Genomic DNA, 16695 nt, shown 5'->3' on the forward strand with positions numbered 1-16695 from the left:
TAACAAAATACACCTTATCTTTTTTTTTCTTCTTTGCAGTACACGGGCCTCTCACTGCTGTGGCCTCTCCCACTGTGGAGCCCAGGCTCTGGACGCGCAGGCTCTCAGTGGCCATGGCTCACGGGCCCAGCCGCTCCGCGGCATGTGGGATCTTCCCAGACCGGGGCACGAACCCGCGTCCCCTGCATCGTCAGGCGGACTCTCAACCACTGCGCCACCAGGGAAGCCCCACCTTATCTTTTTTATCACTCAGGAAATTCCAAGGGTTTTAGGAGCTCTGTGCCAGGAACAGGGACAAAGACCAAATACATATTTCTTATTATAATCACAATATCACAGTCATTCTTTGGTGTTTTATTTGTACCTTGACTGCTTACCTAGAGAAGCAGTAGCATTTCCCACCACATACACTGACTTAGCATTCCATTTTTCTTGCAGAGACTTTCTCCAGACTGTAAAACATGAAATTTGATGTGAGTTGCAAGTACCAAAGTGGCCATTTGGACTGCTGCCCAAGGCTGTTTGTTCATCCTAAAAAACTTGTGAGCAAGGAAAATTATTAATAACCAAATATAAAGAACAGCATCTCAAACTAAAATCCATTTTTATATTCTGTCCATATTCTGAAGGCAAATTTTTTAAAATCACTTTGGCAAATGTTTCAATATGCCTTCCTTATTGAAGGCATTAAGTATTAAATCATTTCCACAGTTGGCACTAGAAGGATTTTTAGTGCATACTAGTAAACATAACTTGAAGAATTAATTTGCATGGTAATATTAAAATTTAAAATCTAGACTTTTTTCTTTTTTTTTTTTGGCCGTGCCATGCAGCTTGCGGGATCTTAGCAAGGGACTGAACCCGGGGCCATGTCAGTGAAAGTGCTGAGTCCTAACCACTGGACAGCCAGGGATGTCCCCCCATAATCTAGACTTTTAAAGAAAAAATTACTGGTCGTGAAAAAGAGGCAACTTAAATGTCTAATAAAGCAATATGACTGGTTTTATTCGGGATATAAATCTGAAAGCAGTCAAGAAACTGTCATCTCAGATGGGAAGGCTCATTTATCTATTAGGTCAAAGAAGAGAATAAATATCAGGTTCATAAACAAACACAATTTAATAGAGAACACTATCATTTGATGACAAAAAATAAACATCTTTAAATATGGATTAAAGAAAAACCAAGAGAAAGTGGATAGTATAAATGTATCACAAGACCACTTGGCATTCAACATTCTTTTAGAAGATAAGGAAACACTAGTTCTTCCTTCCTAAGATCTGACTATGAGTGTAATTTTCCCTTAAATTCAATAGTGTTACTCTATCCTTTACACTCCTGTGAGAAATTCCCTTTTAAAAAGCAATAAAAGACTGAGTTTCACCTTCTTTCCTTTCCTACCCCACAAACGTAAATAATATTTATTTAAACATTATCTACAGCATGTGAACAAACCATTCTCCAAGCATCATAGCAGATATGAGTTGGAGCAAGCCCTGGGTGAAATCAGAATGCCCGGCTTCAGAGCTGGCTCTGCCCCTTAACTTGGGCTCGTTCCTGGCAAGTCAGCTGACCCACCTCCTCTGTTTCCCTGTCGAGATAACGGGGATTAACTACACCTCTCCTGCCTGTATTCATAGAGTTGTTGTAACAATCAAAATAAGAAAATGTATGGACTATATTGTACACCTGTAACTTATATAATATTGTACATCAACTATACTTCAATCAAAAAAAAAGAAAATGTATGGGAAAATGCTTTTTAAACTATAAAGCATTATAAAAAGTTATGGTGTCCATGCTGGGGATTTTTTCTTTTTCATCATCTTCATCCTCAAAACACATACAAAAGGGAAAGCACAACTGTCAGACCAAGACTCCTGAAGCACCACCGGGAGAGAATACACACGCTTCTCCATCTCGAGTCTCCTTTCTCCATTTTGGAAATAACAGTACTTCCGGTTCTGAGTTGCCTTGAGGATTGGACAGCACAAGTCCTCATCCCTAAGAAAAGCGTTAGACTTTCTCCTCAATAGGAGGTAACTGTGGATATGAAATCACCGAGTTGGTGATTTTTGGGGCTATAATGAAAGCCTAATTAACTGTAAAGATAATGACCACTCTGCACTGTCACTTACTCAGTGCTCACCACGCACCAGGAGATGTCCTGAATGCTTCAGTTTGGGACTCAGACTCTGTAGCTGGAATCGTAAAACTGTGACTTACAGACCGTGTGGTCTTGGAGAGTTTCATGCCCTCTGCTCTACAGGCTCCTCATTTGTCAGGTGGGGATACTAATCATACCCACCTCAGGGATAAAGCAGCTAGGACCTGGTCTGGCACACAGTAGGCCCTAGAGAAGCTCTAACTAGTGGACCAAGAAGTGACGATCCTGGGATGCAAGTATTATTGTGCCCACTTTACAAACAAGGAAACTGAGGCTCAGCGAGGTCAAGGAAGCCGCCAAGGTCAGAATGGCCATCTGAGGCCAGGCCTAACCGGCTGCAAAGCCCTTTGATAACCACCCGTCCCGCTGCCTCCCCCTGTTAGTATAACTGGAGCTGGTCCGGCCTGACAGACTGGCTCCAGGGCCTTGGACGGCTGCTGCCTCTCCCCAAGCCTCAGCATTCTTATCTGTAAAATGAGGACCATGCTAGGTGAGCCTCTGGCCGGTCCAGGATTGAATGAGATTGTGAATGTCAAGCTAACATAGAGCCTGGTACACAGCAGGCACTCCACACATGTTAGCTCAGAGCTGTCTGATGGGACAGACTAAGGTGGTGCTCAGCCTGAGAGCCGGGCTCTGACAGAGAGGGAAGAAGCGAGAAGGCGGCCTGAGCGGGGTCACATCATCAAGTCCTGGCTCAGCACACACTGTTCTCATGTGCTGTTGGACCTTCCCATCGTCCCTGTGAGGAAAGAGACTGGCGCCCATATACTGTGACCACCTGGTGGGTGCACGTGGAGACCCCCCACAGCGGTGCCCGTCTGGGCATTTAGGAGGTAGCACCGTCTCCTGCTTCCTGGTGACACAGTGCCACGAAGCGCTCACCCCGGTCAGAAGGCTACCATGTAACATGTCATTCTGTGTGGGACACTAAGAAACAGCTTAGAAGAAGGAATTTCATCTTCTGCTCCCTCCAAAGGTTCCAAAAACACGAAGTAACTTGGTACCTAAATAGTTTTTGACTAAAAGTCATTGCAGTTTCTCAAACCTGAAGTCCAGCTATTTCTGGAATCTAGTATCACCAACAGGACAAAGCAAAGTCCAGTGGCATTCACAGTAGACCCACCCTTACCTTCGGTTTTATTGTCTTTCTCCAAACACAGCTCCACTGCTTCCACTGCTCTGGGGCTGGTAAAAATGAGGCCCCCGTAACCTTCAGGGTGAGACAGCTGTACACCAAACAACAGCAAAGGCATTTTATATGATAGTCAAGTTCAACATTTTCCAGAATTCTAAACGCTTCACAATAGTAGCAGGCAAACTAATTCCATCCATCCATCCATCCACTCAAGACAGAGCTTACTACGCGCCTGGAACTACTCTAGGCCTTTAAGGACATACAGGGAAATTCACAGCATTTCCCTCAAGTAGCTCAGAGTCTTGGGGAGGGAGAGGCCAGTGTGATGCAGGGTGGCAGGTGTAACGGAGCCAAGGGACAGTGTGACTCAGCCTGGGTGTGGCTGGGGTGCAGGCAGGACGGTAGACTTGACCTGCATCCATAAGAAAGCTGGAATATTCAAGGAGTGATATCCACGCTGAAGCCCTGGTTTTTGAGCATAAAAATGGTGATAAAATCTACTGAACACGTATTCTGAGCTGGGCACTGGGCTGTTATACACATAATCCTGCACTGAACCTGTGAAAGTGCCCTGTGAGACAGGCGGCACTATTTGCGTCGCACGGGTTAAGACACAGAGGCTTGGTGAGGATAAAGAACTAGTCCGAGGTGAGGGTCAGAGCCGGCACTTGAGCACATGCCCCTATGATTCCCAAGCCCGTGCGCTCGCTCACTGCCCAACAGGAGCTTCAGAGAGGGAGTCCAGGAAGCCCCTCATGAAACAAACTGGCTGGGGGTGATGGAGAAGCTCCCACAGAGACTCTAGTATTTTTCTGAGCACAGGGTCCTAGCAAAGATTTCAAATGATGAGCTCTGGTTCCCTGTTAAAGCTGCTTACGGAAGAGCATGCGATGTGGGTCCCTTATACATTCCTCACAGCACACAGACCCGGGGCAGATGCCAAATCAATGTTTGCTGAGTAAACTGCTGAACGAAGGGAGATCGCAGAGAGGTCCTCCGCAGAGTGACAGGTGGGCTCTGACATGCAGAGCACGGGGGTGAACCTGATGCCCACAGCGGCCCGGGAGCCTGGTGGGCAGGGCTGGGCACACCAGTCCCATGAAGCCGCCCTGGCTCTGGGCCCACGTGTCCAGAACGGTGCCCCTGGGGAGATGTCCGGTAACAGGGTGCACACTGATGGGGCCTGGGGTACTGGGCCCTGAATCCTTAATCGGAAGCATTTGGAGGGCTTTCCTGGGACTTTCCCTGGCCATAACTATGGCTCCAATACATGGAAGCAGGCCCAACTCTCCCTCTTATCTGCTGGAGAACTCCGCCAAGCTGCCCAACCTGGGGAGAAACAACAGCTCTTCTGTGCTTCGCTGAGGTCAGGGGCGTGGACTGAATGACAGGAGGAAGGTGAAGGGTCTGCGTGGCCAAGAGCAGCACAGGCTTGGTGCCTCAGCACGACTGGCTCTCCCGGGCCTCCTTACGGGCCCACCTCCAGGTTGGGTGGCTTTCTGGGGCCGCTGGTAGAGGCTCGGGCCGAGGATCCAGTAGCAGCCAAGTCCTGGAGCAGGTGAGCTCATGCCGTCCTTGTTTTACAGTTGGGTAGTGAGAAGAGGGCTAGCAAACGGGTCCTTCCCCTAGAATTCTGTAGGAGTCTACAGAAACCAAACGTGTCTCATTCAGAAACGATGGTGCTCAGACACTGATGAATCTTACCTTCTCCAAAAAACTGGGAAGAGACCAAAACTCAAATGATAAAACAGGGATCAAAGTGGCTTCGAGTCCATATAATCCTAATTCCTGCAGGTAAAAGAATATGGTTTTGAATTGGCCAGGGTTGTTTGGAAAATAAGGAAAAGGTCCTATTTCACAACTTATTCTGTGCCAGTTCCTCAGAGTTTTAGCAGATGGACCCTCCCCTTGACTTCAATCACAAGGCAGTGTTGGGCTTTCGGGGACCAGGTGTGTCAGGTACTTACCCTGATATAGGGATCCTGGCCACAGTCGTCCTCCTTAGGGTCTTTCAGTAAAAGAACCTTCATTATTGCCTGGCAGTCTTTACGGGGTGCTGTGACAGAGCAGGGAAACGGATCTTAATTAGATCTCAAAGCCTCTTCCTAAGCGGTGTCAGCTGGGCTGGGCGCCAGGAGCAGGTAATCAGCTGCTGGCTGAAGCGGCCCATCCCTCGCACACAATGACTTGGCGTTTATGGGCTCGTTCCTTCTGGAGACCCTGTCACCGATAAGGCCCAGGGACGGCATGCTGGCACCTGATATCACTTGGAAAGGCAGATGAAAGCCATTAGGGAAAGGCAGTGTCCTAGCCAAATAGTTAAGGCTCACAGAAGAGAACTGATGCAAATTCTGGGTTGTATCTATAACAACTATAGAAATGAGCATCTTATATTTTAAGGAAATAAATAATTACTTCCATTTCAAGATAAATATACTCAGTTGCTCATAAGCTCTTTAGGAAATGACTATACTGACTCTTCTATTTCTCAAATCATATTTTATAAATGTGGTCGAGTATCATGAGAGGATTTTTCAAAAATTTTCTAACCCAGAAACCAGCTGGTTGATATTTATCAAAAGGCTTATATACTTCATACCCCTTCTTCCTATAATTTCACTTCCAAGAATAAATTCTAAGGTGACACTCATATATGTGTGTAAAGATTAACATAAAGATATTCATCCTGGTCTTCTTTTTTTTTTAATTGACATATAACATTGTGTAAGTTTAAGGTATACAATGTGATTTAATACATTTGTATGTTGCAATGTGATTACCCCTGTAGCATTAGCTAACACCTCTATCACCTCACATAATTATTTCTTTTTTGTGGTGTGAACAATTAATATCTAGTCTCTTAGCACCTTTGAAGTTTATAATACAGTATTGTTGACTATAATCACTATGCTGTGCATTAGATTCCCCCCGCCCCCCACCCAGAACTTATTTAACTACTAGTTGCAAGTCTGTATCTTGGTATTCTTTACAATTGCAAATAACTGGAAACAATGTAAACATCTAACAATGAGAGAATGGTTAAATAAATCATGGTACAGTTATAAGAAATCATTAAAATATTCATAAACAACTTAATTATATGGATTATTTAATCACAAAATAATGTTAAGTTTAAAAGAACAGGATTCAGAATTGCATTAAGGTACCATTTACAGATTTTATATATACACATATATGAAAGAATATTCTTTGGTGGTAGGTTAGGGTGATTATTTTCTTCTCTACCTCTTTCTGTTTTACCCCCCAATTTTTTACAATAAATATTAAATTCCTTTTGTGTCAAGAGGGTAAAAGCACATTATAACCATCCCAAAAGCCTCAAATCAAATACTGTCGAAGACCTGCAAGATAAACTCTGCTGGAAATGCACAAGTAGCATTAGACTAGCAGTTAGTGACTTAATAAATATTATACAGTGGTTGACAGTAGTCAAAGAAAGTATATTGCTTGGAGCAGAAATGTGTTAACTCTGGGAGCCATTACTTATAAATTATTACTGAACATACTTCTGGAACATTATGATATCTGTGGGACATCTTAGGAAAATTGTCTCCAAATGAATTGCTTTGTATCTCAGCAACCAAACCGGGGTGAACTAACAATAATTATTAAATCAAGTTCAATTAACGCTGCTGTTGAGCTGTTAGCTAGAGAGACGGGGCATTTGGGGAAATGGGCAGTAGCATCGTTTCTATCGTTTCCTGAAGTTATTCAGAATGTGTCTCCCACAGAAATCAGGAAGCTCCCTTTCAGTGATGGTCACTGTTAGGTGTCAGCCTGGCGAGGATATTTTCCCCATTTATTCACAAACGCTAACCTAGGTGCTGCTGGGCAGGTATTTTAGAGATGTGATCAAGTTGGCTTACTGAAAGGATCACACAGAACAAACCAAGCGTTTAGGTAGGACTCAAAGAAGGAAGACATTTATTTTCGTTCTGGTCCCAACCATTTCAAACAAGGCTGTGGACAGATGGTCTCACGTGGAATTACGTCGGTACATCCTGTTAACTCTGCCTTCAACATGAATCCACGGTCCAGCCACTTCTTTACTTTTTCGCTCCTGAGACCCCGTGCACGCTGGCTTTTAGTAAAAGGGATGATCCTTGGTAATCAGGGAGGGCCTGGTTCAGTCAAAAGAAAGGCCTAAAGAGCAGAACTGAGGTTTCCTTGAGGAAGAAGAAATTTCGCCTGTGGCCACAGCTGCAGCTCGTGTCCTAGCCCGGCCTGCCCTTCCCATCAGCTTGCACAGTGGATTTCAGCCCTGCCTCGCCAGCCCTCACGGCTGCACAAGGCGATTCCTTGCACTAAGTCTCCTGACATATATCCCCTACTGCTCTGTTTCTCTGTGGAACCCTGACTGATACACCTTCCAATCTCGGGGCTCCAGGAGTCTGGCATGTCACTAAGTGGCAGGTAGAACTTGGCATTTTCTGCATAAATCTTTCTGTGGCGTGCAAAGCAAGCAACTATTGTGGGGATTAAAAAGTGGGAGCGTAATGCTGTGAAGCAGGCATCCTGCGACCACAGACCCCTACTCAGCCTTATCCTATTCCCCCCGCCTTGGTTCTAGGCTCCAGGATACACATCCCCAAGTTTCCAAAGCATCTGTTAGTACTACTTTCAGATACCAGGAGCCAATCTCTCACACAAGTGTTCCTATAGTGGTCTCAGGCAGTGACGCCTGGGACCTCCCTCAGGGAGGTGCGGTCTGCATTATTTGTTGGAGGCGTGGACAAGTGCAAGCACTCCAGGCTGTGAGGTGACTGGGGTGTGGGTTTACCTCTCCAGGGCGACCTCTCTGAGCAGGAGAATCTGAGTTGAGATCTGAATGGTAACAGCAGGGGCAGAAATGTTCAAATGTCAGAAAGGGGCTTGGGGTGTCCCCAGGGGAGAAGGGTAGGCGTGGCTCAAGAGCAAAGGATAAGGGAGGCTCTGGTTCCATGAGAAATGTGAATCCACTGGAAGGTTGAAGCAGGAGTGACAGTGCTGGGATTTACACTTCAGAGAGACCTCAGGCTTTGGGGCAAGGCTAGCCACCACAGACTAGGCGTACAGGTGGTCTCAGGAGCAGGGAAGTTAAGCGGCTGGACCGTGGATTCACACTGAAGGCAGAGCTAACAGGAGGTACCGACGTCATTCCATGTGAGACCATCTGTCCACAGCCTGGTTTGAAATGGTTGGGACCAGGATGAAAATAAATGTCTTCCTTCTTTGAGTCCCACCTAAACGCTTGGTTTGTGCTGTGTAGTCCTATCAGGAAGTCAACTAATATTCGTCGACAGTTACTGTCAACCAGGCACTGGGTATATAATATGATTCCTGCTCTCGTATTAATGGGAGGGTAAAACAGATACACTACAAATAAGTAAAAATAGTGACAGAGTCATAGTGCAATGAGCATTATGAAAGAAAAGTCAGGATGCTGTGGTAACATAACTGGCAAGTCTTATTTGGACTAGGAGGGGTGGCAGGGATTGCCACTTGCCCCCGAAAAATCAACTCTTCCCTTCTCCCTCATATGAATGGAGCCCCTCATAATAACGGTGCACATGGCTGCCCAAGATAAAAACATGTAGCGGGATGTGGCCAGGTGACTAGGTTCTGGCCGACAGGATGGACGTCGAAGGGACGTGCACACTTCCAGGTCCTGCCTTAGCAGGAAGTGCTGCGCCCCTGCCCTCCCCTTCCTGCCTCCCGGCTGGCGGGAATGCGGGCCAGGTGGTCAGCCCCTTCTACTGCAGGGGAGGGTAACGCCCTGGGGGTGATGGAAGGAGCAGGACCCCTTTGTATGGCAGAGGCACCAGTCAGCCAGGGCTTTTACATCAGAGAAAAGGAGAGTTCTATCCTGTTTCAGCCATTGCTATTTGGATTTCTGTTAGAGCAGTGGAACCCATATCCTAACTAATACAGAGGCCAGAATAGCTTTCTCAGGACCTAATGCTTAGACTTAGACGTGGTGCCTGAGTAGGATTAAGCTCCAAGGTTGGTATGCCTGAGGGGTGGGAGAGGTCTGCGGCAGCTGGAATGTACAGGGGAGAGTGGGGAGACAGGCCTCATCTGGTCCTGTTAGGGAGTTTGGATTTATCTTAGTTCCAGTGGGAGGCGTCTTGCTGATGGATTTACTTCTCCTCTCCTTCCCTGGTTTCTGCTTGCCCTTTTCTCTTCCCCTTTCTCTCTGGGGCAACACAAGGAGGGAAGTGTGGGGTCACAGAACAAGCACAGGATGAAGGGCCAAGAGACCAGCTTTACTGTCCATGATGGGATCTTTTCTCCCCTGTCAAATGGGAATAAACTCTGCCCCACCAAGGCCGCTGAGTGACTCAAAGGAGATAACAACAACAGCTACCCAGTTATTGAGCGCTTACTACATGCCAGAGATTGCTCTAGAAGCTTTACATGCATTAAAGCTATGAGGTTTATCCCACTTTATAGATGAGGAGACTGTGGCATATGGGGGACAAAACTCACCCGAAGTCCCCGGACCAATGAGTGGCAGAGCTGCCACACTCAGGCAGCCCAGCCCCAAAGCCTGTGCTCTCACCCCTGTGCTGTGCTGCACACCCAAGTGCTTGGGAAGACAGACAGGTAAAAAGACATAAAGGACTTCCCTGGTGGCACAGTGGTTAAGGATCCGCCTGCCGATGCAGGGGACACGGGTTCGAGCCCTGGTCCGGGAAGATCCCACATGCTGCGGAACAACTAAGCCCGTGCGCCACAACTACTGAGCCTGCGAGCCACAACTACTGCAGCCCACGTGCCTAGAGCCCAAGCTCCGCAACAAGAGAAGCCACCGCGATGAGAAGCCCACACACCGCAATGACCTGGTCACCGCAACTAGAGAAAGCCTGCACAGCAATGAAGACCCAACGCGGCCAAAAATAAATAAATTAATTAATGATACTTTTTTAAAAAGACATAAAGTATCACTCTAGTGCAAAGTGCTTAGTTTGGTAATGAAAACATGTGAGAGCAAAACCAATCTACCCACTGCAAACAGAAAATATTTCTTCTGGGTTCTACTCTGTGGTTCTCTCAGGTAATAAAACTGATGCCTTAGGGATAACTGTTAAGAAATTCCATGAGATGGGCTGCAGGACTTGACAAATAAATATCAAATACTACCCCTGTCCCTTTTCTGCCGCTGCTCAAAGCATCTCGAACGTAAAATTAAGAGGAACCGCTGCTGATGCTTCTCGGCCACGCAAAGGCCATGTCATCAGCTTCACTGAGAAAGGGATCAGCTGATACGTGCACACAGATAGCCGTGCTAACACCTTGGTACTTTTCTCAGTAACTGAGAGTTTAAAGCTGAGAGTGTTCCCTCACCCTCACACCCCATAATGGACAGGTACCAGTCCCTGAACTACTGGGCACATCCAGCCCAGGGCAGAATCCAAAGGCTCAGAAAAAGGTCTACAGACACTTTCTCAAAAAGGGAAGGGCATTCCCCAAACGTCCTGCAGTGCCCAAGGGTCTGCAGCAAAGGCCCAGGGACCAGGTGACAGAAATAGCTCGTAGCAAAGGAAACACTCGCCAGGGGAGGCCTGGCTCACAGGGCAGCTGGGCCCCTGTGAAGGCACGCGTGATCACCAGCTGCTCTGTGAACCAGGAACGACCTCCCTGCCTGGAATCCCCAGGTTCTGTCCAATGGCTTGCTTTCTACAATCATGGGGGCTTAGATGGTGGCATTACTGCAATTTCTCACAGGCCAAGGGAAGGACCGGGATATTTCTAGAGCTCAGTGCAGACTGTCATTCCTAGCTCAAGAAACCCACATTCCTGTCATCTCCAAAATGTAGCCAACAAGAGTGAGAAAGACAAACATTGCTACTGCTCACCCACACGGTTTCCCATCCTTAGGACCACAGAGGAAATACAGCCAGCCCAAAAGGTGTAGGTGCCCTAGCTCTCATGGAAGACACAACTGATTGAACTGTGCTCCCTCCAAAGAAGTCCTAACCCTTGGTACCTACAAATGTGAATTTACTTGGAAATAGGGTCTTTGCTGATGTAACTAGGTTAAGCTGAGGTCATGGTGGATTAGAGTGTCCCACATAACTATGACTAATCCAACACGACTGGCATCCTTAGAGAAGAAAATCTAGACACAGATAGAGGCAGACAGATGGCCATGTGAAGGAGGCAGAGACTGCAGAGACGCTGCCAAAGGCAAGAAACACCTGGGCCCCCCAGCAGCTGGAAGAGGAAGGAAGGATCCTACCCTAGAAGCTTCAGAGGAGGCAGGCATGCCCCACAGACACCTGGACTTCAGACTGCTGGCCTCCGGAACTGGGAGACAATAAACTTCTTTTGCTTAAGCCATGTGCTCTGTGGTAAATGTTACAGAAGCCCTAGGCAACTAGACAGAGGGGAACTGATTTTTGGTGCTGTCTACAGGACTGTCTCCTAAGAAAAAGCACCTGTGTGTGTGCTCCCAGCATGGCCAATCCTTCCTTTTCAGCTGAGGAATTTGAGGTTGGGGTGTGGCAGGGGGACCTGCCCGAGCTCACATGCGAAGTCCGAGGCAGAGCCAGTACTGAGCCCAGGCCTTGGGGTCTGAGTTCAGTTCTCCCCACCAGCTCACGCCCATCACACCATCTAAAGACTGGAAGAAGCAACACAGCCTTTCCTGGTGGGTGATAAGCCTCCATGTGAACTAGTACTTAGCATGACATTTTCACTCAACTATGAAGCTTTTCATTTGGGGTTTAACCTTAATTATGTTTTATTTATTTCCCTCTACCCCGAGTCCCTGAGACTTAACACAGGAAGGGATTTCACCACAGTCCTCTTCTATTCTGGGCAGGAAGAGTGGGGGACATGTCAGAATTTTTATCCTTATAGCTGGGGCGAAGTTCAGCTGCACCCTGAAGGCTTGCAAGCCCTGTACCCGCCCAGCCTCAAGACCAAAGAGAGAGCCCGGAATCAGCGACAGAGACATGAGGAGTTGAATGGACGGGGGATCTTACGTGTCTGAAGCGGGGTCCTGGAGTGACACCCCACCGTGTGTGGCAGACAGCGGGAAGGACATGGCAGCAGTCCTTGCTACCTGGGGAAGAGGGCGGTTACCAGTTATGGGGAGAACTGACATCGGGTTGGCTCATCAGTTGCATGGGAAACCAGCAGAGGGGCCGCCTCTCGCCGCCCCTTTGATAAATTATCATAGTGGAGATAGTTTGGATTCAAAGATTTCAAAAATCACTAGCTGGCGCCAGGAGCAGGTACATAGGCATTTACTGATTATATCATAGGCGCTACAACTGAGAGGAAAGGTCAGTCAGGTGAGTAGGGTGTAGGTGAGGCAGGGACTGGTCGAGCAGGGGATGTGCAGAGAGTAAGAGAACAGTCATCTTGGGTGGCCTGATCATACAGGTGACCATGTATACCAGTCTGTCCAAGACAGTCCCAGTTTACAGCTGTTGTTCTGGTGTAATTACTGACAGCACCCAACTGCACTCTCAAAAGTCTCCCATTTTGGACAGTAAATTATGGAGTCACTTTCCTTATAATGGCTATGGACGTTCACAAATGTTTTACACAGCTTGATGGAATGGAAAAAATGCAGGACTAGAAATGAGGAGACTCTTATTCCTGTCCAAGAAATATGAGAGGTTTCAGTAACACAGTGTCTGGCAAGTATGAGAATGGTGGCCAGGCAGTAGGGCCAGAGCCCAGGGAGCTCCAAGGGGGAGCAGACGGGCCCCGGGCTCAGAGCCGCAGTGCAGGGCCATTCAGGCTGTGGTGAGGACTTTGCCTATTATCTGAATGAGATGTGATACCACTGGAGGATTCTGAGCACAGGACTGACCTGCTCTGACTTAGAGTTTCACAGGACCACTTGCAGGTGTGTGGAGAAAAGCCTGGAGGTAGAAAGGAGTAAAATAGGGAGGATACTGGAACAGTTTCGGTGAGAGATGTTATGGGCTTGGACCAGATTGGCATTTGAAGTGGGGAAAAGTGATTGCACTTGGATATATTATGAAGGTGTAGCCAACAGCATTGACTTGGACTGGACGCAGGGTAGAGAGAAAAAGGAATCAAGGTGACTCCAACTGGACAACTGCAAGAACAGTAGCACCACGTCAGGACGTGAAGAACGACACAGACTATCCTTGAGAATGCCTCTTCTCCGCCAGTGTACCCCAGCCCGTCAGAGTCCTGGGAATAGGTTCACAGGTGTGCCTGGGGTCTGGGTCCTCTCAGCCCTTGGGGCAGCTGGGTAGAGTCCAGGGCAGCCAGAACTCACTCCCATCGCCTCCACGCCCACCCCAGCCAGGGCTGACTGCCTTTAGCTGTAAACTGTAAATCCTCGTCTATTTATGGAAATATGCTGAATGAATGTTACCATTTACTAGCTGTGCCACAGTGCTAAAAGTTGAAGAGTACTGGTATTAGACGTCCAAATGGAGAGATCAGGCAGGCGCTTTGGGCTTGGGGAAGGAGTCAGGTCAAAGGACAAAGACTTGGGAGTCATCAGTGTACAGATGGTATTTAAAGTCCTGGGACTGTGTGAGATTATGGATAGGAAAGAAGGGGGTCCAGGACAGAGCCCTAAAGCACTCAAACAATGTCAGTCAGGGATGCAGGGTAGAAGGGTCCTGGCAAAGGAGAAGGAAAACGGATTGGAGTGTGTCTTAGCTTGGGCTGCCATTAACAGACCACCACTGACTAGTGGGCTTAAACAACAGACAGTTATTTTCTCACAGTTCTGGAGGCTAGAAGTCCAAGATCAAGGTGCCATGAGGGTTTGTTCCTGGTGAGGCCTCTCTTCCTGGCCTGTAGACTGCTGCCTTCTTGCTGTGTGCTCACATGGCCTTTCCTCTGTGCTTGTGCAGAGAGAGACCCCTGGTGTCTCCTCCTCTTAAGGACACCACCGGTCCTGTAGGACTTGGGCTCTACCCTTAGGACCTCATTTAATCTTAATTACCTCTTTAAAGGCCCTATATCCAAATACAGTCACACTGGGGGTTAGGGCTTCAACATAGGAGTTTGAGGGGGAAAATTCAGTTCATAACAGAATAAGTTACAGAATAAAGTGGACACAGAGATGTAATTGTAGATAAGAAGAGTACTGCTATTAAGAAGAGTAGCAGAAATAAGGCCATAACTGGCAAGGGAGGCAGTGAGGTCAAGAGAGGTTCCAGAAGCATTCCCCTTGCCCCACATACACACGTGAGAGACACCAGAGCGAGGGTAGGCGTGGAGAAGGGCATTCCGGATTATAGGCAAGTCAGGGAAGAATGCCATGCAATGCACTTGGGGAGCAAATGAGCAAGGCCCTTTGGTATGACTTTCTCCTTGAGGTTCCAGGTGTACCTTGTTCTGCCTTGTCCACTTAATAGAAGCTCCTGAATTTTAGCCACAAGGAGAATTAAGAAATGACAAGCTGGCCTTCCAGGCCAGAAAGTTGGCTCTCAATTAGGCAGGAGAGGGGCTCTGCCATATTGCTTTCATTTACCCAAGAAACACTGAGTCTCTTCTTTGTGATGCTGGGTACTGGATGCTGGGCAAGGGACAAGTCAGACTTAGTGCCCACCCTCAAGGAACTCCAAGGCTGGTGGGGGAGGATGGACAACCACAGAACTGTGAGCGAAGTATTGAGAAAGAGACAGTCAAGGTACTTCCTACTGCGAACTGCCAGGATTTGGAAGCAAGGCTTCAAAAGTGCGCCTCTGGGTCTGGGGCTCCTCTGATTCAGATTTTGTATTCTGCTGGGGTAGATAGATGATTTAGGGTGAAGTATCTTTATTCTAACCACTTTGTACAGAAGGTCTGTTGGGATTAACAAATAAAGGAGTTCAGCATCAAACTCATGCGGAATACGTTTAAGATGGGTAAAGCCAGCTAAGATGCTTTTCATTTACTAGAGCCTGGAGTATTGTAGGGATTGGGGCAGGCAAGGGGGTTCACAAAAAGTGAACAAACCAACCCCTTCTCAGCAATATGTCACTGTGGCCAATGTACACCTTCACACAGGACTCCTTTAGCTGTTCCCATCAAGAAGTTCAAACACCAGTCACTTGCTATGAAGAGCAAGCAGTGAAATGGCAAGTCCCTGTACTTGGCCTCTGTGGTGGACCGAATCCAAAATTTATATTTTGAATTCTTTTAACCCCCAGGACCTCAGAACGTGACCTTACTTGGAAATAGGCTATTTGCAGATGCAGTCAAGTTAAAACAAGGTCATTAGGGTGAGCCCTAATCATTTATGACTAGCATCCTTATAAATAAGGGAAATTTGCACACACAGGGACATACAGGGAAAACGTTAAGTGAAGATGAAGGCAGAGATCGGGGTGACGCATCTACAAGCTGAGGAAAGTCAGAGATGTGCCAGCAAACCACCAGCAGCAGGGAGAGGGGCCTGGAACAGACTCCCCCTCACGGCCTCAGAAGGAACCCACCCTTCTGACATCTTGATCTTAGAATTTTAGCCCCTGGAACTATGAGACAGTACATTTCCTTTTTTAAAAAATATTTAGTGCTTCCCTGGTGGCGCAGTGGTTGAGAGTCCGCCTGCCGATGCAGGGGACACGGGTTCGTGCCCCGGTCCGGGAAGATCCCACGTGCTGTGGAGCGGCTGGGCCCGTGAGCCATGGCCGCTGAGCCTGCGCGTCCGGAGCCTGTGCTCCGCAACGGGAGAGGCCACAGCAGTGAGAGGCCCGCGTACCACAAAAAAAAAAAAAAAAATTTATTTATTTTTGGTTGCGTTGGGTCTTCGTTGCTGTGCACGGGCTTTCTCTAGTTGCGGTGAGCGGGGGGCTACTCTTTGCTGCGGTGTGCGGGCTTCTCATCGCAGTGGCTTCTCTTGTTGCAGAGCACGGGCTCTAGGCACATGGGCTTCAGTAGTTGCGGCACACAGGCTCAGTAGCTGTGGCTCGTGGGCTCCAGAGCGCAGGCTCAGTAGTTGTGGCGCACGGGCTTAGTTGCACCCTGGCATGTGGGATCTTCCCGGACCAGGGCTGGAACCCGTGTCCCCTGCATTGGCAGGCGGATTCTTCACCACTGCCCCACCGGGGAAGCCCGAGACAGTACATTTCTGCTGTTTATGCCATCTAGGTTGTGGTACTCTGATAGGGCAGCTCTGGGAAAAGAACAGTCTCATCCAGATTGAAGCTGCAAGTGTGGTGGAAATACAGCACGGGAATTCCTTTCTCCCTGCACTTCTGTGACCAAGTTGAAAGCTCCCTGCTGTGAGAAACTCCTGTGCTAACTGAAGAATGTCGTTCGCCCTCTGCCTCTACAAGAATGAAGTTACCAGCCACTGCAGTCGCTGACCTTTGACACACCCTGAAAGGAGTTCAGGGCAGAGATCAGGAATGAGGCCCTCTGAGCTCTGGAAAATCTGGCAGAACAGGCCTTCAAATAG

The 16695-nt window shown here is 47.9% G+C and overlaps 1 protein-coding gene across 3 annotated transcripts in view; it reads right to left on the reverse strand.

Annotated features, from left to right (window-relative positions):
* UROS (uroporphyrinogen III synthase) overlaps positions 1-16695 on the reverse strand; it is a 33912-nt gene that overhangs the window by 13580 nt on the left and 3637 nt on the right. For all 3 annotated transcript variants that reach the window (XM_032608738.1, XM_032608739.1, XM_032608740.1), the window contains exons 2-5: positions 5273-5361; positions 5010-5093; positions 3300-3396; positions 378-452 (exon numbers count right to left, since the gene is read on the reverse strand). In XM_032608738.1, coding sequence (XP_032464629.1) covers positions 378-452; positions 3300-3396; positions 5010-5093; positions 5273-5335 — 319 coding nt within the window. In that variant the 5' untranslated portion in view covers positions 5336-5361. The remainder of the gene's footprint in view (positions 1-377; positions 453-3299; positions 3397-5009; positions 5094-5272; positions 5362-16695) is intronic.

The sequence above is a fragment of the Phocoena sinus genome, chromosome 16, assembly GCF_008692025.1.
Source record: "Phocoena sinus isolate mPhoSin1 chromosome 16, mPhoSin1.pri, whole genome shotgun sequence".
In the NCBI taxonomy this organism is placed as follows: Eukaryota; Metazoa; Chordata; class Mammalia; order Artiodactyla; family Phocoenidae; genus Phocoena; species Phocoena sinus.